Below are 24,084 nucleotides of genomic sequence, written 5' to 3'. Positions count from 1 at the left end.
GGAGAGAGGAGGGAGGGGGGAGGCACCGTTACAGCAAGCCATCAGCCTAAGACTGTTTGTAGCATTTAAAAAGCTCATTGTTGCTTCTTAAGAGCGAAAGCCTTTGATGAGCTTGTTTTATTTTCTATTTTTTTGTCTAACATATGCAGATGAATGGAAATAAGATTCAAGAACTCATCAAAAACAGTTCATTTGAATGTAGCTACTGCCGATTGCTTTTAGGGGAGCAAACCGCCTCGGGTTTTACATTCAGGCGCTCAAAATCGTGAACTTCCACAATGTAAACTAATTTACTGAAGAAAGGAGTGTAATCAAGTCACCAGGAGGAGTTTTTATTTATCTTTATTTATTTTTTATTTGGCCACCAGCAGCCGAAAGAGACTCACTCACTGATTACTGAATGTTTTTAATGCAAAAAATGGAAAGTTTGAAAACTTGGCATAAGGTCCTACGTCCAGAAGATGGAGATGCTGGTTATTCATTTAGCGTTTTACAAAGCAAGGTTGCACACACACACACACGAGCTCACGGACATGCACACACACTGTATGCATTAAGGGGAAAATAACAAGCATGAACTGAAACCGGTTCTAATAGAAACACAGGCCACAAGGAGTGAGTGAGGGTCGTACCGAATTTGGTAAAATACGACACAAACTACGTGGAAATGTGTTGATTACCTCACTGAAAGAAAAAGAACTGTATAAGGTTAGCACTCCCATCTTTTATGACAGAGATGCAAAGACAGAGAGAGCGATGAGGAGAGAAGAAGACAAAAAGAAAAGGGAAGAAAATAAGAAGCTATAATTACAGTTGGGTAAAACAAAAAGGCAGGAACAGGAGAAGCTGTATTGTAATTAAAGAGCAGCTCTTGGGTGTTGTAGTGACGGGGGGGGGGGGGGGGGGGGGGGTGACTTTTTCAGGGGAAGTTCTTGATGCAGGAGATATTACAGTGACAATACAGACAGTACCTTGGTGAAGTTGATGGTGCGTGTCGGGGTCCGCGGGCTGCGCAATGTGTTTATGCCTTTACCCTTGGTGTGTGCGAGGTTGCCTGTGGAAGAAACAAACAGGGGATGAGGCTCAGTCGTCTTTCCCTTTCCAACGCCAGTTACAGCCGATTAGGTCAGCGACGACAAAACCGGGCACGCCGTCACGTGACGCCGGCGCTTCACTTTAAAAAGAGCGATTATGTGATTATTGGCTTTGCGGTTGGATTTTGACGGAGCCCGCTCTGCCAAGAAGGAGATGCCAGGGCCGGCAAATGTCTGGCAGACAAAAGGGAGGAAAAGCCCTGCTAAGAGGAGGAGTTACAATCGCCTGTTGTTTCACTTCAGGTATGCATTACTGCTGATTAATTAAAAGGCTCAAACAACTTCCTTCTTTTTCCTTAAAAAGGTTAAACTTCATTTAAGAGCCGACATCCTCCGTACCGGTTTTGGTGAGCGGATGGGTGACTAGTTTCCGAACCAGCTCGTTCTCCGACGACCTCAGCAGCAGGACGATGTCGGCCGGGAGTGTGTCTCTGTTCTTTGCCAAGAAGCCTGCGGCGTTGTAAATCACCTTGGGAGTGAAAAATAAAAAATATATAAATGATATGAGTTATATATGAGAAGCCAACACGTGTTTAAACTGGCTTCAGTTTAAAATGAATGAATCATCATGAAATGTCGATTACCTTTCCGGCGTAGTGGTGAATCCCAAAGCCGAGGTCGACCCTCTTTGGTCTCCAGAAGCTTTTGGTCTTGAGATTATCATCAAATTTCTCTAAAATACCAAATTGTACATCATTTAATTATCGTCCCGACCGGAGAAGACATAATATTGTTTTTCTCTGCCAGACAAAAAAAAGGGATTAGAGTTGGTTTCATCCCTTCAGGTGTTGGAACACTTAAATTTCAGACAACCCCCGAGGTTTGCTTCTCCTCCATCGTCCTTCTCAACAAACTTTGGTTGAGCAAAGTGAATAAAAACTCTCTTTTTGGTACTTTAGAACTTGTTTGCGATTGTTATTGAGAAAGACTTTGCACACTTGGGTCGATAATTCCTAGACAAATACAGGCTGTAGACGGTAAATCCACCCAAAAGCAGCTTTAGTTCCCGCTGCGGCTGAAATCACTGACCTACGAGGGTCTGGTCTGTGGCCTGCGGGAAGCGACTCTCCTCATCCAGCAGCGAAAGCATCCCCATGGGCTTCTGCAGGAAGAGATCCAGGAGGGGCCGGTTGTCCTCATACTCAATCATCCGAGCGTCCACCTCCTCGTTCAGGTACTCATCCTGCACAGAAAAACGGCACACACCTTGAATATAATTGGCTTTTCTAAGACGCTAGATTTTCTTCCTGTTTTGCAAAAGTGACATTCTGGATGTGAGTTTTCTGTTTGATTGTGGTCTCAATACTGAATAAAGTTTAGTGGAAACATGATTTCATAATCTCTTCCTTCCCATCTCTGATTGTTTTTGTGTGTGGAAAAACATCTGTCACAAAATAATCGAACCTAAAGCAGAATATCATATCAGACCAGGTTGGATTGAATGTGCAGAGGTTATAAAAGAGGTTAAATAGTTTTTCTATCCAGGCTCTTTTCTGCTGCAGCATCAGACAGATTAATACTGGAAGCATCTGACAACACAAATTGCTCAAACTCATCCCTCCAGAATCCAGAGTTAAATCCAGAACTTGTTGCCCTGCTGTGTGTGTACTTACAAACTGCTCTTTTCCCTATTTGGATAAATCAGGTCCGGGGGTGGGGGTGAGGGGGTTGGGGTGCGAAGCGAGCGTAGCCCTGCACTTTATCTTGAGCTAACCTGATCACATCAGGTTGACTGACTCTCGGGGCTGCTAGCATGACTCAGCAACGTTGCCGGCGACTTCTACTCCGTGAAGAAAAAGGACAAAGTGGGAACAAACAACATCAAATCAGAGTGCCTGTTCTAGCATGAACGGCACGCTGTGAGGTAAATGAAGCACATCAGGGAGTCTGCGAGGATGGAGATAGATTGGGATAATATGTAACTGCATGTGTAAACATGTATGGAAACACAGTGGTGTGAGACTTTTGGACCCCATTGTAGATGAGGGAGTGAATCCATATGAATTAGTGATGCAACGATGCTGCCTTTAATTTATTTCACTCTGGATGTGACAAGGTAGGAGTGCTGTGCTTATTAATCTTCAAGCACAGTGCAGTTTCCTTATGCTCTGTGTATATCAGTATATATATATGTATATATATATATATGTACATGGTGGCAGTATAGGACAAATGTATTTCTGGGCTTGGTGCCAACAATACCCAAGAGTGAGTTTAAGTCCAACGCTAACTGTCTTCAACTCTTAATTGACCCTCGTTTGGGATGATTTATAGCTCCTCTCCATGGGTGAGACCAAATCATTTAACATTAGCAAACTGTTCTGTGCCCACCCACCCCCACCTCCCCCGCTCCCCAAGGCAACCCCCCCCCACGAGGCCGCACAAGGGGAAAATCGTGAACCTCATTCTCCCGTAAATAAAGACAGCAGCATATTTCACCCTCGCCGTCTCTCTTAAAGCGCAGGGTGACAAATGATGACATGTTATCGCCATTTAGATGGAAATGGGGTAGCACCAAGGTGAAAAATGCACACAAAGGAGGGATTCAAGCGCTCTCTGATTGCGGCGGCGGGGTCGGCGGACTTCACCTGTTCCCAGGCGAATATGTGCTGGTTGAAGTAGAACTGGATCTGCTCGTTGGCGATGTTGATGCAGAGCTGCTCGAAGGAGTTCTTCTTGAAGTTCTCGAAGCCGAAGATGTCCAAGATGCCGATGTTCAGGCCCTTGTCATCCTCTCTGGAGGGTGAGAAGAAATGAAACATCAGGCCTTTAAATTCATCCATTTCTTCCAGCAAGTTCTTTTTTATTCTTCGCATACAAAAGTAGGAACCCTGCGAGATGACCTCATTCTGCATTCACGACGCGCACATAAACGCACACACCATCACACTTCCCGCTCCTGAATCTCACCCCAGGTGGCTGTCGGGCCGCAGCAGCGAGTTGATGCGGTTGACGATCCAGCTGAAGAGGCGGCCGTAGAGAGCCTTGCCCATGGCGTCCCTCACCTCCGCCGCTTTTTCCACCGTGTTGGGCCTGACGATCGTCTCTCCCCGGGCCACAACGCAGTGGGAGGTCAGGGCTTCCTGGAGCTCGTCGGAGCGGATGCGCAGCAGTGAGGCCACTGAAGGGGGGACACGAGATGAGGGATGGGATGAAAGTTAACATTCCTAGAAGTAGTAGAAGTGAGTGCACGAGCGTGCAAACTTTAAGTGCCCTCACTCACACTCAGGGAGGAGGATGATGTTCTGGGTTCAGATTAAAATAAGTTTCCATCTGTACAGCTTTGTAAATGACCCGTCAGGACAAATGTTTAAATTTAGAAAATATAACGCCTGAGGAAAGTCCTGTCCGGTGAAATCTGCCCATTGCAGATGTATGTTTGGTAATAATGTCTCTGGAACTCTGCACTAGTCTGTCTGTACTGATGGATGATTTATTTCAGAACAATAGTTTCCTATATTTAGCTCCACTCCACCTGGAGCTCTGCGGAGTTAATGGAAAGGAGCAGAAGAGGGAGGAAGAGGAGGAAATTCAGAGTCATGTTTGGTTTTACGTCATCATATACTGAAGTGTAACCATGGCCCCCTCTCCCCTCTCTCTCCCTCCCTCCTCACCGTTCTCGAGGACAGAAATGTTGGAGATGTTGCTCTTGTCTGTTTGATGCTCGGTGGCGACCGGAGAGAACTCGATGTCCCCGGAGTTGAGGATGGCGGCCAGGGTGCTGTAAACGCTGCCCAGCTCCTGCAGAGACGATAGACTGTCGTTAGAAAACTGATACCAAATACCGTAACACCCTAATCTCTTCAAATCTTATATTCTTCTCAGCTGTGTAGGGATTTGGAGGTTTTGTCTGTTTTTCTATTTTTTTTATCATCATTATCAACTTATGTAACGCAGAAGCGCTTGAGGACTCAGACTAACAAACTCAGTCCTGCCACTTTCATGAAGGTTTGTAGGTGTCGAGTCATGCAAAGCCTGAGAGGAGGCAGAAATGTTCAGCTGTGTAAGGCACAACATGCACTCTAGTTAAATGGAAAGCTGCTGAATCACAGCTGAAATTTCTGCTCTCACCTCCAAAATCATCTGTCCATAATTGGTCAGGTATTGGAGTTTTTTACTAACTTTTGTGCACAGTTTGTGTTCTGACTTTTGCTTTTTAAATTACATTTCCGTTGTCACACCAAATGTCCTTTCTGTGCTCAGGATGTCATGTTTTGTTAGCAGCCACAAAAATAGCATGAGCAGCGTTAGCTTCTATAGCTAAATGTCCAACAAATGGGAGCGCCATTTAACGAGTCTTAATTCAATTTACAAAAACAGACGTTTAAAAATCATCACATCACCGAAAATGACAACAAAATACAGTAAGAAGCGACTTTTAGTTTAGTAAATATAAAATAAAACCTGTTGGAAATAGTGCGTCTGTTTGCTCAAGTCGTCTGACAGTGAAAAAAAGCTTCTAATGCGGCAGTTTGTGTCTTGAAACTGTGTCGAAATAGATAAAAGTGCCTCAAAGATAATCTTCATAATCTTAGTACACATTCTGTGATTTCATGCAAGACAGGACGTACTATAGAAAAGGAGGCTGTTCCTCCTTCGGTGCCAAGCGATTACAGGATAAGTGCTACTGACGTGCAGATCCCAGAGGCAATCAGCTCTTAGGGCCTCATTAGCCCTCACAATGCCAACAGCTGACTGCCTAACATGTGCCTCCGTAGCTCCGTTCTCCATCAGAAGACACCTATAGAAACCACCTATACACTAGTTTTAAAGCTTATTTTGTGGATTTTTAAACACTGACTTTCATACATTACAGGTATAATACAGGAGTGTGAGATCATGTCTGTATGAATGTTAGGATCAAGGTTATCGTGGGCGAGACACTTTCAGCTTTTTGCCCAGTGACTGATGCAGTCGTTTGTACCTCCAGGGTGAATCCAATGACTTTGAAACACTGCTCCACTGCATCAAACTGCTCCTTGTAGAAGGTGTTGCTCACTATGTCAGGCCCTAATTTAACGTGCTCGTTACACAGATACCTGCAGTACAAAGAGGAAGCAAAGATCAGGATCGGGGGGGGGGGGGGGGTGTTGGGAAGTGGGGAGTTGGCGGTGTGAGTTGGCAATAACAGCATTTCGAGAGAGGGGCTGAGAAATGGCAAACCTACTTAGGTGTTTTGCTGTCGGAGAGCTTGTAGTGGGCCAGCTTCTTCCTGTCAGCCAGGCCGGCGTAAATGTAGTAGAAGATGTGGAAGTTCCTCTCCCCTCTTTCGAGACACACACACACACACATACACACACACACACACCACACACACACACACACACACACACACACACACGTAGGTCAGAAATTCAGGTTGTAAAAGCATAAGAATGATAAATGTGACTTTGTTAGCATGTTGCTCGTTTGATGTCACCTGTTTTGCTAATGTATGACGTGCTGCAGTTAGGTAAATAATTATGCTAGCTAGCTCACATCACGGCGATATTATTTTTGGATGTGTTGATATTGACATTTCGTAATATAATAAATCATATTTTGGATTTTTCTAAGAAACTTTTGCCAAATTTTGTCAGTTTAGTGGCTCAAGTTTTCACAGTTATAAGCTACAATGTCATGCGTTTAGTATTTTATATGTGCATTCTGGTTACTATCCTCCTCACAAATCCGAAAACATCCCTGAGGTTGGGAATTATGAACAAATCTTTTGAAGTACGATTTTTTGAATGAATGTGGATCCGTCTTGTTTGCTGTTCTCAACAATTAGTATCTAACAGGCTGAAGAAAAGTGCAGCTACACTCAGTGTTTTCAGCCTGTCTGACCCACGCGTCTGTTCTCTAATGAAATACTTGAGTCTGCCTTTGAAGTTCCAGTAAGGACACTCGCAAGACCGCAATCTTTGATCAAACAGGAAATAAGCTAGCCCCTCCACTTGACCCCCGGTCCGCTCCCCAGACACACGATAAGAAGAAAAGGTGGATTGAATGAAAGTGCTGGGTTGAAGGCAAATGCCACCAGTTTGAGATGGAGAGGCAGAGGTGAAAGGAAGAGAGACAGAGTCCATTAAGCACCGATCCCCTGACAGCGAGCGGGGAAAATAACCTCAGTGTTCTTTCACAGAACAAGAAGAGACATGATTTACATATCTATGAACGTCACTGTGAAATGACAGCAATGAGCGTCATGAGGTTTCTTACATTACAAAACAAAAAGAAGGAAGTGATATTTACACGGCCTGGTGGATGACTCTGGATTTCTCCAGCAGATACTCAGATATCTGCGCTCCCACCACCGTTCCCCCGCAGGTGAACTTCATCTCCAGGTACTTGCCGAAGCGGCTGGAGTTGTCATTGATGACCGTGCAGGCGTTTCCGAACGCCTCCACCAGGTTGTTGACCAGCAGGATCTTCTCCTGCAGCGTCCGATTATTGGCCTGAAATGAAACGCAGTACCGGTTTAGAAACGGGGGGGAAATCAATAGCAGCGGAGGTGATCGTGCTTTTGTCACGAAATGATGCATGAAATTCTGTCGTCTGCCTTTTTCTATTCATGTTGTTCCCATCAAAAGTGGCACTGCCAATCGTTTATTTTACTATTCCACTTATAAAAAAGCGAATTGAATTGAAATGGAAATTTCTTTTCAATCAAGTCGCAAATCATGACTGGCACCAGCTGGAGCTTCAAACAAACTGATAACAGGATGTTGAATTTGGAGGACACGGCTGTTGCCAAGTTTAAAACTGCGATTTCTAATTTCTTGTCATTTCTTTGAACAGTAAACAGATTTCATTGTTTACCCTTTTATTTACAATATTATTTCACTGCCTTCCTGATGTTTGTATTTGGTGTGGTTTGATAGGTTTTCGTAAATTGAAAAAACATTTGCAACCTCGGGCAAAACTTTGTGAAACGAAGAATAAATGGGAATGGGAAGGACATGTCAATGTGATGTTGTGGTTATTGGACCATTATAACTCACCTTCCCAAGAACAGTCAGCTGCTGCACTAACAGATGAGCACTCTCCGTTTTCCCGGCTCCACTTTCTCCGCTGATCACAATACACTGCACACAGGAAGTCACAGAGATTACCATAAAACTACTAATAACAATAATTCCACCGCGTTAATGGAGACATCTTGATAAGCTGACTCCAAAACAAGCGGAAATAAAAGCAACTTTCTGCTCTCAGGACAATGTCGCAATGATAATATAACACTTGTGTCGTGTGTGATGAAATGAGCACAACATTTACCTGGTCTGTGTTGTATGACACCATGGACTGGTAGGCCACATCAGCCACAGCAAAGATGTGCGGCGGGTTAGCCGTACGCTTCGCTCCTATGTACATCTTAGTGTGCTACAGAGAGAGGAGCGTTGACGATAAAAAGAAAAAGACGTATTTAAAACATGCACAAGAATGTAATGGATAACATGCGGTAGATGTTATTTAGAATAAAAATGAACGTTTTCCACCTGTGAAAACTGTCATATGATACATTATATTTTTGCTCTGGGAGGAGAGGAATGAAAAATAGCGACAAACTTGAGGCAAAGACAAACATGATGATTGAGAGGAAAATACAGTCAGTGAGCTATGGAAGAGGCAGAGAAACAGGGGCAGTGTGTGTGTGTGTGTGTGTGTGTGTGTGTGTGTGTGTGTGTGTGTGTGTGTGTGTGTGTGTGTGTGTGAAGGTGCAGCTAAATGGGATGCAGCAGACTGAAGAACTGCAGAGGTGCTAATGAGATACGCTGGGCTACATTCGGTGCATTATTGACCAGATGTATTAGGAGCACACGTGCGTAAAGAAAAACAAACAAAACAAACAAAACAACCCACAGACCTGAGGAGCGTATATCTCCATCTTATGGAAAGGATTGACTGCGATGAGGATGTCTCCCACATATGTGTAAATCTGGTCTTTTCCATAGCGACTCTGAAGCTGCTCCGTGACGGTATTCTGGGGGGAAAAAAGAAACCTTGATTTTCAGGTATGTCATGTTTCCAGCTACTTATTCCTGTCTAGATGTCTCATTATAGGGAGATAACTGCATTACAATCATTATTACAACCAAGCAGTCCTTTAGCTTATGTCCTGCCTCAAGTCAAGGCCTGTGATGCCCGTTTCGTCAATGTATTATCTTCGTGTCACGCGGTGATTAATCCTCCTGTCTCCGCGCTGCCGGGACGGGTACATCACCGGCAGCGGGGCGGCGCAGCCTCCCTCGTACCGGCAGAGCTGCTCATCTTGAAGGATGGGTGGAAATATCCGCCGGCAAACTGAGGCCGGTTGTATCGTTCAATACGTCAATGCAGCGTTCTCGTTTGATGGATTGCTCTCGGTGTTATTTGGGCAAAAGATGCCATTGTGCATTTCTCACTGTGCTTCATCAACAGACCAACAGGGTTGATCGGGAAAAATGATACTAAATGTTGTGGTTAACGGAGGGAGGGAAAGAAATCACCATATATATGTAATAATTATGAATTTATGTGACTATAAATCACAAAATATCTCTGTAAAATGCATGAAAATGTGTTTTGAACAATGTAATAACTAGTTTTTACAGGATATCATAGATCTCTTTAGGATGTAATAGATGTCGTTGTTATGGTATATTTAAAAACAAATAAACAGTTGTCAAAACAATCTCACCACATGGTCCATTTAGTAGCTGTTCTGGAGCTTTTGATTGTTTCACACTACAATGCTTATGTTCCTCGTGACCATTTATGTTTATTTAGTTGTTTGTTATTGAGATGTATATTTATGTCAATCATCATCAGAGAAAACAAAAAATAAATAAAAAATAATCAGAGCTTGGACTTCCTCACCTCATCTAGCACTTCCAGGGTGGCGAGGTCGTCCACCTCGTCGGGGTCAGTCTGTGTCTTCATGTGGCTTCCTTTTTTAGTGTGGATGCGCTCATGCCTGGAATTCACAGGTCGCACAACCAAGTCTCTTACTAAAGCAGTAATGTACGCGACTATATCGGTAATCTATATTCAAATTCAGTACATCATGAAAACATACCACAGTCCTACCGCTGTTATTCACTAAGGCAAAGAAGCGCATCTCTACATTTTAAACAAACCTTAAATAATGTAAATATAATCACACCTTCAACTAGATAAAAGATTTACATGTAAATATAATACGCTGTAACATAAATGGTGAAAATAGAAGGGGCATCAGTATGCAGCTCACTCCGCCCTCCATCCTCCCTTTGCTCCCTACACCTTGAGATTGATGTTTATTTTTGCATGAAACTGTAAATTATAGGGGAAATTGTACTATTTAAAATATTTACTCCTACAAACATGACTCCTGAACTTTACAGACTGATATCTGCACTGTTCACTGTGATAAATCACTTTAAATACAAGCTAAAAGAAGTCTGGACGTATCAAAATGGACCACTATGAATAAATCATTGTTTCCTCACATTATGTGTCAGAAATGTATGATTACATCTTATTACCAGCCACATTCAAAAGGATTTATCATTATTTAGCTGATGATGACTGCAATTAATCTCTGCTGAAACGCCATTTGTCTGAGAGTTAATGACGAACGTCGGTGAGGTTTTCGGAGCTCATCGACTGCGCTAGGTTTGGTGTCGTGGTCCTACAATGACAGGACGTTACAGAAAACACAGGGAATATAGATAACAACGTAAAACAGACGACAACGTAAACAATGGCAGCATGTAAACAGTCTAAAACCAGCTAATGTAGCTGAACGCAAGTACATGTGCCTTCACTACTACAACAACAACAAAAAGCCAGGTAGCATCTACTCCTACTGAGGCTTAAAGGTCATATATATGCATGTGTTACCTGTCATTACTGTCTGTGCCTCTGTCTGTCTTTCCATGATGGCTTAAAACGACAGAAATAGGATTAACATTTCATGACTGTACTGGGTGAAACACTTTTCTGGGCCAACGTGTCTTGGCTCATGTGACTCACGTCGCCGCCTGCACGTCAAGTGAAGCCGGAGCAGGATTGAGCAGTTGTTTATGTGAGGGTGACAGGGCTTGTAAAGCATCCAGCGAGGGGTGTGGGGGGGGGGGGGGGGGGGGGGGGGGGGGGTAATTTGGATTAAACTGCCTGCAAAAGTTAAACTGCAGCCCTGCAAAGACAACCCTCTGACAGGGAGGAAGTTTTTGTTCTTTTTTGCTATCAAACACTTTCTGCACGACTTCCGCCGTGTCACAAACATACGTGGAAATGTGAGAGACATTGGGGGGGGGGGGGGGGGGGAGATACGCGTGCAGATAGGAAGGTACCTTGTTTTTTCAATGACTCCTATTTGTTGGTTGAGATCAATGAGTTCAATCAATTGCTTCTGCAGTATTTTCTCTCTGCCGACAGTCTGTTTGATGAACACATGTTGGAGCAGGTCTAGCACGTTTGGTCTCAGCTCGAAGTCCTTAATCAGACATCTGTTGGGGGGAGGGGGGGTAAGAAGCAAATGCATTTCTCAGATTTATATTCAAAGCTTATGGTTATGTCCTATCAGTGGAATTATTTATTATTCACCCAGGCGTAACAAAACACACCGGCCTCCACACTCACTTGCAGATGAAGTCATTAAAGTCGTCTGACCAGAGCTCCGGCTGGTGGAGAGTAGGCGGAGGGTTTCTGTTTAAAGGAAAGGAACGGAGGAGGGGAGGGAGATAAATGGAGTGATAAGATGAGATGAGATTTTACGCGGCAGCGGCCGGAGAGAACAAAAGGCCGAGGTGCGGAGTGGAACAATGGAGTGAAATATTAACACTGGATTCATCAGTAATTGAAACACATCCAGAGATGTTTTCTGCGAAGGCACGAGGCCGATCCACAAAAGCGACAGTCGGCAACATTCGATATGAAAACATGGAACCGGATCTTATAAGCTGGAGGGGCGTCTTCTCCTGTCAAAATCACATTCAAAAGACACACTCTGGGTTAAGAGGTCAACAGTAACAAGGCCTCACAGCTGGGGAACAACTCAGCTAATTTGCTTTAACTCCTTGTCTACTGTAAACCTCTTTACAACAGCGTTACTGGCAAGTGGTAGGGAAGTCAATGCCATTTTCACGCCGCCTCTGACAGCAATAAATTGTTCTAATGAGAGGCCATACATCTCCTTTTTAATCACACAACACAATCAATTATGATATCCAAGTAAATTTTGTGTTTGCCCACCTGTCATAAATTCACTTTACCCCGAGGCAAATGCAAATCTTCTCTGTTGCACATAATGAAGGATAAGAGCTCACTACTTTACATGTGCATAACGAGGAAAATTAATCTTTAACCTGCTCCAGAGTGCGATGCTTTGAGCTGGGAATTTTTTTTTTTTTTTTTTTTTCTTCTGTGCATACACTTTCGTCCCTGCCTTTCTCTGTTTCTGTCTTTATATCATCATCATCAGAGCTAGCATGGCGTCACTGTCTTCTGTATCCGCATACATGGTAAAATTAAATTCACAGCGCCGATGGAAATCAGATGTATTTGGCCATTTTAAAGACCACATCAAAATGAAGGTTTTTCCTGTGATGATCCTCAGTTTCTATTCGGCCAATCTGAATTAAATAAGACAAGGTGTGGTGGAATCGCTGCCTTCATCATGTCTCTTTCCTGAGAGAGAGAGAGTGAGAGAGTGAGAGAGAGAGAGGTGGGAAGTGAGGAGTGAGAACAGTGAGCCCGAAGCTCTGGCTACAGCAGTCACATAGATTCAGGGGAGGCTGTGTGATGGCTCCTGTGGAGCACGACCCCGGAGCAAACACACAGGACAGCTATGACACAGGAGCTGTTTTTGTGTGTGTGTGTGTGTCAGGCGCACACACACACACACACACACACACACACACACACACACACACTGTGCAGTGACGGACAAACTGCTGTGCCGTTAAGATGACAGTGGCGGTAAGTGCTTATGCGGCTCGCACACTAGAATCAGGAGACGACGAACAATTATATTTCACCTTCAGCCCACAACAATACACACAGATGAGAAGAGGGGTGGCTGTACTCTCACCCCCTCCCTCACCCCTCCCTCACAACCCCAAACCCAGGACGAATGGGATCAGTGCCAGGAGGGGAGGGGTTTACGGATAAGCCCCTGCCAGCAAAAAAAAGAAAGAAAAAGCCATTTGAAATGAAAAGACAGTACTTTGTGTGGTGACAGTCTGTATAGAGAAGCAAATCACTGCATTGGGGAGCAGGAGATGGCTTTTCTGGATTGCAGTACAAGCACTGAATTAGCCTGTCGTTACCCTCCTCTCTGCCTGCAGAGGAGGGATGTAATGAAAACACACCCGCCGCTGTCTGAGGTTTTTTTTTTATTATCAGTGTCTACAATCACTTGTTTTAGCTCTGCTGCTGAAAGAAAGCTTGTACAAGTTGCGTCTTTTTTTATTGAAGCAAATTCCCCATCACCCGACGTAGATGCTAACGTGGAATATCTCACCTTCAGTCTCATCAATCATCCGTCTCAATATAAAAATAGGAAATACATCTGGTTAGTAATAAATGAATATAGGGCTGTTGGTGTCTTCAAATGTTCAATTATGTGTTGTGAAGTAGTATAAACCTGTATTTAAAGATCAATGACAGTGCTCGGGGGGGTCAAACTCTCTTAACGATGATGGTAGGTTGTTGTGTAGGTGCGATGGCGGCTCACCTGGGTATTTTGAAAAGGGCTCTCATCGGGTGGAGGTCGGAGAGCGGCGGGTCTCCATCTCCCAGCTCTATGGCAGTGATGCCCAGGGACCAAACGTCACAACGGGCATCGTAGGTGGAGTCCAGCTGCTGCTCACACGCTATTACCTGGAGCACAGATCGATAAATGTTGAGTAAGAGGTCAATTACAATTCTGTTAATTGTCAAATTAAGGCCAGTAAGTAACACAACTGTGACAGCACCGACAAAGACTGTTTTAAAAAGCCAAAGTTTAACCATCAACAAACACCTCTGTGAATTGTCTTGGGAGTTACAACATCCATTAATCCCTTTGCCCTCAATGGCTTCACCAATTATCAGATCAAAACATTATTACACCTTTGTTTTTGGAGCTCACAGTGTTAAGAAAATCATCTCTAAACCAGCAGAAGATCAGACGCTGAGATGAAAGGCCTGTTGTCCTGTTGTACGCAGCAGACTCCTGGATTTCTACAGTGTGACGACTAGAGTTGTGAAGTTTGGGGCCTAATTCCCCACGAGGGAGTCAATATTCATGTATTGTTATTGGATTTTGTTATTTTGTCTGCCTTTGCACACTTGCACACACACACACACACAAACACACAAACACACACACAATAAAGTAAACAAGCATGTAACAGTGCAAAATGTCATTTATGGAGTTGTCCAATATCAAAGACACCGATTATAACAGAGGTGGAGTCTACACATCATCTGCTGCAGGCAATACACACACACACACACACACACACACACACACACACACACACACACACACACACACACAAACACACACACACACACAAAGTCTATCATCAATGTCCTCAGGGCAACATGGCACCCAATCAACAATATGACTCATCTGAGTGGGTGGCATGTGCACACACACACAGACACACACACACACACACACACACACACACACACACACACACACACACACACACACACACACACACACACACACACACACACACACACACACACACACTATTAGTGTCAAATGTCTGAAATCAATATAGTTTGTGTTGCCAATTCTCAGTATTCTCAGTGGGCCTGTATTTATGTACGTAGACAAGACAAGCAGAAAAAAATCATTACCAGATCACAAATACAACATTGTAATATCGTAATACACAAGTACACACACACACACACACACACACACACACACACACACACACACACACACACACACACACACACACACACACACACACACACACACACAGTCATCGAAGACAAAACGAAAAGTCTGTCACTATTTTGTCAATGTTTGTATGATAAAAAAGAAATTCAGTCGTCCTCATGACTATCGGGCAAAAAGAAAAGTAACTTTAAATTGTAGTAAAATGTTCCAAGAAAAGACAAAAATACACTTTTACAGCCTCAATCATCAACGTGTAACCATTCGATATACCTAAAACAAAATATTGTATATGTATATTGTATAATTGTATATGACTCAACTTACCCCTCAACTCAAAGTTACATAACCAAGAAGGTGAGACCGTGTCTGTTTTTTAATCCAGTGCTGTTTATTATCCAGTCTCTGTGTTCACAAAGAACCTCTCACAAAAGAAATAGCAGAAATAACAACACCGTAGATAATTGTTTACAGGTCTCACTCCTGACATGAAAAAGCCTCCGGAACCGAAGACTTTATAGTCTAGAGTCCAGCCGAGACTCGTCTTGTTCTCACAACTCTTTAATGAAGAACATCTTACACAAATGACATTAAAATCCTCCAGGTCCTTGAGTCCTGAACGCGTCACGCTGCGTTTATTCTAAAAGCGCGAAATTTGCACACAATGCAAAGCTCATGTAAAAATGTCCATTTTGATTGGACCAGTGAAGGTTATTTACTGCAGGGAGGTCGTACATTCAAAACTGGCGTAGGTGCAATGGATACAGAGTGTAGCTGTGTAGAAGAGTGTAAAGTTACCAGTTATCCCTACAATGTAATCTTGATCAGCGTCGAGGTTGCAGATTTAATCATTTCACTACACAGCCGAGACACCAGACAAGTTCGGTTGTCGGTTCAGTTGTTATGGGCTTTGTGGGCTTCTTTCATTGCTCCTGAGTCCATGAAATATCTTTAAAATATTGTTTTACTCACCTGACGGTCAGACAAAATGTTGATAATGGATGATACAGATTTCTTTACAACTTACTTTTACAACCACAGATTTTCAGTACTTTAGCCGACTGTTTATTAGACTTCCGCAGCTCATTTTGGAGCCACAGAAGATATTATTTCACATATGCAGAAGCTCTCTCTCTCCTGCAGAGCTGCAAACAGACTTTGAATTGGAAAAAATAGGTGAAGTTTCCTTTTAATTGTTGGTCACACTACTTCTTGCAGTGGAAAAAAACACCGGCACTGGATGTAAATCTGCTTTAGGATCTTCAGCTGTGTAATTCTGTGTAATACTAGTACAGAGTTTTTAATTCAGACTTATACGGACGTGTTTGGACATTTTGTAAAATAAATACTGGACCACGTTTGTAGAAAATGAGGCAACAAATGCATCTACGTCCCTGTGGTAAACCTGAGGTGAGACAACAGAGAGCGAGAGACCACCTCACTTTATATCATCCCTTATACAACGCAGTTGAAAAAATTAACCTACCATAAAAAAGTAATGGATAACGGGATGTGACTGTGTACTGGTATGAATGATCACTTCCTGATGTGTACTATTTTAGAGGCTCTATGCAGTGCCGGTGCAGCGAGCCATGATTAGATAGGAGATGAATGATGGAGGCTGCCCATTCCATTTTCTCACGAACATCCTATTTGACAGTGTTATCTCTTCGATGATTATTAACTGTGGCCCGCCGGGATCTGCTCCAGGCTAATGTAGTGGAAAGGGAGCAGGCTGCGGGAGCGTTTATAGGCCGTTTTTTTATTTTACTGTACCTCAGGAGCCATCCAGAAGGGAGTTCCAACGGAGGTGTTCCTCCTCAGACGGGTGTTTGTCAGCTGAGCAGAAACACCTGCGGGGAGGAGAATTCACACTTCAGCCATTTTAGCCTCTCGCAGGATCCAGTGCGGACAATTTGCACTATCTCAATAACTTCCTTTACATGTGTTTTTTTTTTCCTCTCAAACATCACACTGGCTGTGCAAAGGGAAACAGTAAACAGAAGAGTGCTGCTCAGCTGATATGGGGCTGAGCGGATCTAGTCGCCTCTGATAGAGCTGTCACTATACTGACAAGGAGAAAAAACAAAACACACACATGCACACAGCAACATCAAGCTGCTATGCTTTTTCTTTTTTCTTTCCTCCAAATGATAGATCGCTTTGAATTACAAATTCTTATGTCACTGCAGGGGATGTAGGTTTGCTGGGCATTTCAAGAACAAGATTTGAATACAATTCAACTGTAAACGGGCTGTGGCAGCTGGAGACGACATTTCACCCTCTCTCAGAACAAGATATTATATGATTTATTAGCTCCATGTTAGCTTTATCTGCCTATATAACAAGAGGACAGAGTCATCCTCCGACAGTCAAAGTGGAGGTGGATGTATTCAGCAGAAATGGGACTGCAGAGAGAGAGAGAGAGAGAGAGAAAGAGAGAGAGAGAGAGAGAGAGAGAGAGGGAGAGAGAGAGAGAGAGAGAGAGAGAGAGAGGGAGAGAGAGAGAGAGAGAGAGAGGGCATGTGTGTCCGTATGTGTGCAGTAAAAAGCCTGACAAGGAACACGCTGACCCACAATCGTGACTTCAGTCCAGTCCAGACAAATCAGCGTTACGCCACGCTGCGATGTTTCCCGGGGCTGGCTCAGCCGAAGCAGCCGGCCAGGACAAAAAAAACAAACAAAAAAAAACCACAGCCTCCGGACAAAAGCGGACACCAACAAATAAAAGGTGATCCGCTGATGCAGGGCACGCAGCCGCAGAGAGAACTGTCTTATGAATCTCGAGTGTAGAGTTTGTGCAGAATTTAACTCTGCGGAAGGTGTTTCAGACGTGCAGCATAAGAACCGAGAGGGAACGAAGAGGTCGCTCGTGTGAAATGTGTTCAAAACGTGAAACGTGTGCACAACTACAGCGTCAGCAAACTTGTTTCTTGCAAAAAAAAAAAAAAAAAAAAAAAAAGCTGTGCGTCGCTGTCGGTACAGTAAACACAATGACTTTCTGTTGGTGCTGGTGGGTTTAAAGCCAGGGGCGGAGAGAAACGCCAATGCAGAGAAAAAACGGTTCTGTGACAAATCATCAAAAGGGATTAGAATCATGTGCAGGTGGGGATATATGCATAAGGCTGACACAGACACACACACAGACACACACACAGACACACACACACAACCACGCTCACATGACGTTAGCAAACCACTACACAGTAACACAAACCCATAGTTCTGCTTGGATGCAGGTTTTTATACAAAGAAACAGGAAACCAAACTACCAAAGAAAACCTACAATGATCTGATCAAACTTATGATTTTATACACACACACACACACACACACACACACACACACACACACACACGTCTTCTCCAATATATATATGTGAGGATACAGAAATAAAGAGCCCCCTATTAAAGCTCTCACTGCCCCTCTCTTTCCACTACATTAGCCCCGAGTGGAGCCTGGTGGGCCACACTTAATAATCATCACAGAGATAACGCTGTCAATTAGAATATTCATGAGAGACCCATGAACGAGCGGCTCCTCTCATTCTTCCGCCGCTCTTTTTTGGGTCCATCTCTTTGCTATTTTTTTTCTCTGCTGGTGATGAGTCACTGCGGGGGTTTTATCTCCTCAGCTGCTTAGTGTAGCGTGCGCCCCTCCACATGAAAAACCATTAATCCCAGCGTGACGCAGTGTAGCGCCGAGGCAGGCACGAGTCGGGCAATTTTTTTTTTTTTTCCCTCACCCTTCTTCGTCACTCTGCAAGCTTTTACACAAGTTGGGCTTATTTCTAAACTGCTTTCTTTCCTTTTTTGATGATGTCATAACAAGTATCTGGTACAAACTTGAACTATCAGCGATGTTAAAGACTTGCAGCCATCTTTTGCGCCTGCGGTTCTCCCGCTCTGCACACGAGCTGGAACCGACTCCAGGACGGACCTTTGCTCTTTCAGTGCTGCCAAATTCTAAAGCAAGCGAACACTTCACCGGCCAGTGATTACACAGGAGTCCACGTCTTATCTGCTCCAGTTTGCTGCCACCTTGGTTTCAGGTGACTGACATGACATTTACTTAAGAGTCACAGAAAGCTGAGAAATTCAAATTTCTGCATTTAAATGCAGGTTATATACTGTGTGTGCTGCATGTATCTATATTTTACTATTTTGTAGTACAAATCAGAACTGACAGCCATGCAAGCAGCTCTGTGACACTTCTACTGCAGGCTAAATGCTAAGATCGGCATGCTAACATGTTCACAATGACATAGCTAACATGTTGATGTTTAGCAGGTTTAATAATTATCATGTTTATCATTTTACTTTAGCGTGTTAGCATGCTAATGTTTGCCAATTTTTAAAATTTTGAGACGTGATTTGTTCAAAACCACAAATGTGAATCTCATGTTGTTGCTAGAGGAAAAATCAGAGGCCGCCAAAGTATGAGTCGTCCTCTGGGGGCCACGAATGTCCGTACAAAATTTCATGCCAATCCATCCAGTAGCTGTTGAGATATTTCAGCTTGGAGCAACACAACGTGGGGTAACAGAGAGAGTTTGAGCTTCCACTTCACCAACAATGTTTACATGTAATAAATTCTTTCCACAGACACTGTACCTTTTTTCTATCTCTCATATCTATTCATTACAAGTTTAGCCGCAGAAAACTGCAGATGCTTGATAAGATGTTCTGAAGTAAACAAGAATCACTAGATTGCAGGAAATAAAAAGGTGAGATGTTGTTTGTGATGCCTGGATTCCAATCACCTGAAATGAATAGTCTCATATGTGCAATAACTTCTGTGAGACCTTTTCACAGTGTACTTGAAACTTACCATAGTCAAAGTTTCTCTTTGTTTGCCCTTTTTATACACACATTTTTTTACTTGTTTACTTTGTTGCCGGGAAAAGAGGGTAGGCATCTTTTCAAACTTCAAAAACATTTAATAAATAATCATTTATAATCATCACTGAATACCACTTCTAACAAAATACTAATGTAAAAGTTACAGTAAACGTGTGTGTGTGTGTGTGTGTGTGTGTGTGTGTGTGTGTGTGTGTGTGTGGGTGAAGCCTGTGTCTCCACATCACCGGTGTGTTTGCTCTCCAGTGCGTCGGTGACCATTGGTTACATAATATGTTCAATTATTCAGATGTGTTTGAGCAGTTATGCTAAACAAGCTCAAAACTGTATAACATCTAAACTTATCTTGTATCTTCATTTGACGAACTGTACTTGCTCAGATATTGTGTTTAACGTGGGTATGTAAGAGTGTTTACATTTTATTCTTAAAGTCTTCACATCTTCAAATTTTCACATTTAACCTTAGATTCAAGGCCGTGTATTCAGCTTCACAGGAAGCCGTTAGCACCAGATGCAGACTAAACATTTACGAAACATTTTGAATTACATCTCTAACGTCTTCCTCCATAAAGACCTCACGGCTTTACTCTTTAAAAACTGGTGCAATAAACAGGGGTCGAGAATCTCTATATGACAGTCTTGTGAGAATGGAAAGCAAAAGGTGGCCCGGCTCCATATTAGCAACTTCACATTCACATATTAAGTGATTCCATTAATGCCCCCCCCCCCATCCTCCTCCCTATATAAGAGCTGTGCACTTCACTTTTGTGCTTCATGGTTAGGAAAAGGCTTTTAAGAGAAGCCCGCAATTAGCAGACTAAATGAAAACCTGCACGCACGCACGCACGCACGCACGCACGCACGCACGCACACACACACACACACACACACACAAACACACATGTTGAGTGGGGATTTTATTTGTAATGAAAACAGGCAACTGAAGACTGAGTCATCCCCCTGGAAATAGTCAGAATCACTTTGCCTATCATGAGCCTTCAATCCAGGAACTATGTCGCGCCGCTCTGAACGCCTCATTTGGTTAAGAAAACCCAAAAGCAAATCAGGGCAAACACACGATGAATAGCAACAATGTCCTCTGCCGTCTGCGGCAGAATGGAAAAGATAGGGTGTAATGGAAAAGTATAATCGTCCGCCACCTTTTCGGGTTGTGTAAATGTATTCCAACCTCTCGAGGAAACTAATTAGTGGCACAATATATTTGGCAAGCGGCTGAAGGTAATGGATTTGACCCTCTTCTGTTAAACAGCCATAACATGATTTTCACTGATTAGACGAGGGCGGTGCTGAAAAACAGACACGATGTTAAAGCACATCTTTAAGATGACACATCGCCTACCGAAATCCACAAGTTTGATCCCTCCGTGCGTCGTCAGCAGGATGTTATTGCCTTTGACGTCACGGTGGATGGTCTTGTTGATGTGCAGGTGTTGGAGGCCCTTTGGGAAAAAGAAAAAAGGGGGGAGGTGGGGGTTAACAGCTTTTTCTGGCAAGCACCTGCCTCTAAAATTATCTCGTTTAAAAAGGAGCTATTTGGAAATTTTCTCTGCCGCCAAATGTGGTTTCCTGCCGGGGGGGGGGGGGGGTGGTGGTGATTGCTGCTCGACTACAGCTTCGGCCATTGTTGCTTTTACAACACAAGAGGTTATAATACGCCCCTCTGAGCTGCGCTGCGTCTTCAGGGCAGATTGGAGGGGGCTAACTGGTTAGCATGCTAACTTCAGTAAGAGAAAAGAAGTGATAGAGACAAGAGTTAACACTGGCGTTGCTCTTGGTGAGTAAAGGAATCAAGTTTGAGGATGAACTCGCAACGTGTCTTTTAGACTGGTAGGTAAACAGCTGTTAATGCTAACGCCGGCTATGTAGCAATAGCAAAACTTACAAATAGCTCCTTTAGCCTGTTTTCATTGAAGCACTGTCTCCCCTCCTGACTTACCATGAGGGCCTCACGCAAGATGTAGGCAATGATGGCTTCATCCATCCTGTCTCCTCTCCTCAGCATGCCTTTGGCCAGATCCGTCACTGAGCCACCGTTGCAAAGCTGCGACAGAGAAAAGCCACAAAGAGCGGAAAAACAATGAGCAAAAACCTCAACATGAGTCAGCACTTATAGCTCGGCTTACACAATGTGCCGAAATCTGGGGCAATCTTAGATACGAAGAATTTCACAGAAGAAACAGCAGAGGATGAAAATGTTTTGATCACCAGATTTCACAGTGAGAAAAGGGGGGATGCTGAAAGTAATTCTGTCAATCTCTAGCGGCTTATCTTTCTGAGGCAGCTTAGTGGGAGGTGAGAATCGTGCCCGTGCAGAGAATGTACATTTCGTGAGGAGGGTTTTAAATCTACGCCGTGATGACTAAGCGCGGTAAATATTAAAAGACTTACAAATCATCTACAAATTAAGTACATCCCCTTATGTTTTCAGACAATGCCAGGAAATCACACAGCATTTAAAGGCCGAGTGGAAACAGAACTCAGGTGGAAATCAGCATCTTTCGGCTTCTTCTCCTTCACAGAGAGAGAAACATTTCATTTCTGTGTTTATAGGTGTTTTTCTTGTGGTGTACTGCATCTAGACATGGACTCCACCCTCAATAGCAATCCCTCTTGGAAAATTACACAAAATTACCCAGTAGGTTGCCAAGGCAACAATAATAACCCTTAATTTGGGCCTTTCTTTGGAAGATGCCAGAGGTGTAGGAGAAAAAAAAAAAGAAGCGCTAAGATGTCAATCACAGTGCAAAAGGCTGGAAATGAACAGAAATTGTAGATACTGCGTATGAGCGCTGTTTGTAAACACAGACCTCGTCACTCTGTGTGGTGAAAGAAATCATCTACAGACGCATTAAAAACACACACGCATCCCTCCTTCTGCATTTTATTTGCGACTTGTGAGTGTTTTGCATTTCAACACGCATCTTTAGTCCTTCAAAAAGCGTTTTGTATTAGAGAGGAAAATTTCCATCGCAACTCTTTATGTATTAAACACTTGTTCTTTTATAATGGCACTAATTTCCTCACACTTGGAAACTGAAAGCTTAATTAGGCAATAGACGTGCAGTGGTGTGTGGTTACCGAGGATAAGAATCAGTCCCCTGCGGCGATCGTGCTAAAGAGATCATGCAGCACATATCAGAAAAGGTTAGAAATAAATAACTTTTACATACAACATGTTGCATAATGGAACTGTACAGAAAAACGATGCAATCACTGTGTGGCACGGATCGCTTCCCGTGCAATCCTAAGCAGAAAAGTGCTGACGGGTGCAACAGCAGCGTCATTACTCACATGTAATATTTGTTGTTCTGTGCACCAAATCTCCAAACAGGGACCCATTTTTGTCTTGGCATTACGATTCCACCCACCGGGCTCGACTGCAGTCTTTCTGTGCTACTTGCTGCAGCTAATTGAGCAAACCACAGGAAGCTATAAACAGCTTTGTCCAATTAAAGCGTACAGTGAACACTTTTAAAGCTCCTCTCCAGACATGTTTTAACCTATATCAGAAATACTCTGTCATGATTTATACTTTAGTTTAACGTGATTTTCCCACATTAAAGTGAAAATAATTTTTTTAAAAAGCTGAGGCAGTAAGCACATCTACTCTTACTTCGTCATTGAGAAATTTGGATTAGGTTTTGTGCCCCGCCCAGCGCCACTGCTTGCTGCAGGTTGACAGGTGAAAGAGCAGTGCATAGGCAAGACGGTTAGAGGAGGAAACATCGGAGAGACTCAGCCACATCTTTGAAGTCATAAGGTAAGAGCAGTTAATTAGTTATGTTGATTGTTAGTTTGTAACCGGCACTGGCTGACACACAATCCAAACTCTCACTCTCTGTATACTGACAGAGTAAGTTTCGGTGACTGGTAGAAGAGCAGAACGTTTACTCAGATGAGGAGTCTGTTGCGACTGAAATCGGCGACTGGCAGACGGATCAGAACGCTTAGCGTAGTTAGCATTAGCATCTTTTATTTGTTGATGCTGTTTGTTCACTGCTTATTTCACTCATGATATGTCTTGTATTATGTTTAAAAAATACCATATGGATGTTAAAAAGGTTAAAAACTCAGTAGACTTCATGTTAATCACTGTAGGCACATCCATTTTTGCTTAATAAAAGTCAGACAATGTGTCTCTTTGTTGTAGTTTTGAATCTCTTTGTGATCATTTTGTGTCTGAAGTCATTCGATTGACTTTCTAACAAGAGATGTGAACAGTCACTTCCGACAGAAACTGTTTCGCAGGGGCCCCGTGACCCCG

General features: G+C 43.3%; 1 protein-coding gene across 3 annotated transcripts in view; it reads right to left on the bottom strand.

Annotated features, from left to right (window-relative positions):
* myo3a (myosin IIIA) overlaps positions 1-24,084 on the bottom strand; it is a 52,172-nt gene that overhangs the window by 12,162 nt on the left and 15,926 nt on the right. For 2 of the 3 annotated variants that reach the window (XM_056365114.1, XM_056365116.1), the window contains 20 exons: positions 21,757-21,861; positions 21,160-21,259; positions 16,717-16,793; positions 13,774-13,919; positions 11,679-11,744; positions 11,390-11,545; positions 9,933-10,029; positions 8,941-9,057; positions 8,352-8,456; positions 8,078-8,161; positions 7,329-7,531; positions 6,262-6,360; positions 6,019-6,133; positions 4,709-4,835; positions 4,005-4,215; positions 3,683-3,830; positions 2,124-2,277; positions 1,679-1,767; positions 1,434-1,563; positions 972-1,054 (listed from right to left, as the gene is read on the bottom strand). In XM_056365114.1, coding sequence (XP_056221089.1) covers positions 972-1,054; positions 1,434-1,563; positions 1,679-1,767; positions 2,124-2,277; positions 3,683-3,830; positions 4,005-4,215; positions 4,709-4,835; positions 6,019-6,133; positions 6,262-6,360; positions 7,329-7,531; positions 8,078-8,161; positions 8,352-8,456; positions 8,941-9,057; positions 9,933-10,029; positions 11,390-11,545; positions 11,679-11,744; positions 13,774-13,919; positions 16,717-16,793; positions 21,160-21,259; positions 21,757-21,861 — 2,412 coding nt within the window. Of the gene's footprint in view, positions 1-971; positions 1,055-1,433; positions 1,564-1,678; positions 1,768-2,123; positions 2,278-3,682; positions 3,831-4,004; positions 4,216-4,708; positions 4,836-6,018; positions 6,134-6,261; positions 6,361-7,328; positions 7,532-8,077; positions 8,162-8,351; positions 8,457-8,940; positions 9,058-9,932; positions 10,030-10,937; positions 10,980-11,389; positions 11,546-11,678; positions 11,745-13,773; positions 13,920-16,716; positions 16,794-21,159; positions 21,260-21,756; positions 21,862-24,084 lie in introns of all 3 variants that reach the window. The other variant, XM_056365117.1, reaches the window with a different exon arrangement.

This window comes from Seriola aureovittata, chromosome 20 (assembly GCF_021018895.1).
Source record: "Seriola aureovittata isolate HTS-2021-v1 ecotype China chromosome 20, ASM2101889v1, whole genome shotgun sequence".
NCBI classification, from domain to species: Eukaryota; Metazoa; Chordata; class Actinopteri; order Carangiformes; family Carangidae; genus Seriola; species Seriola aureovittata.
Note: the sequence above shows the minus strand (reverse complement) of the source record. Positions and strands in the feature narration are given on the sequence as shown.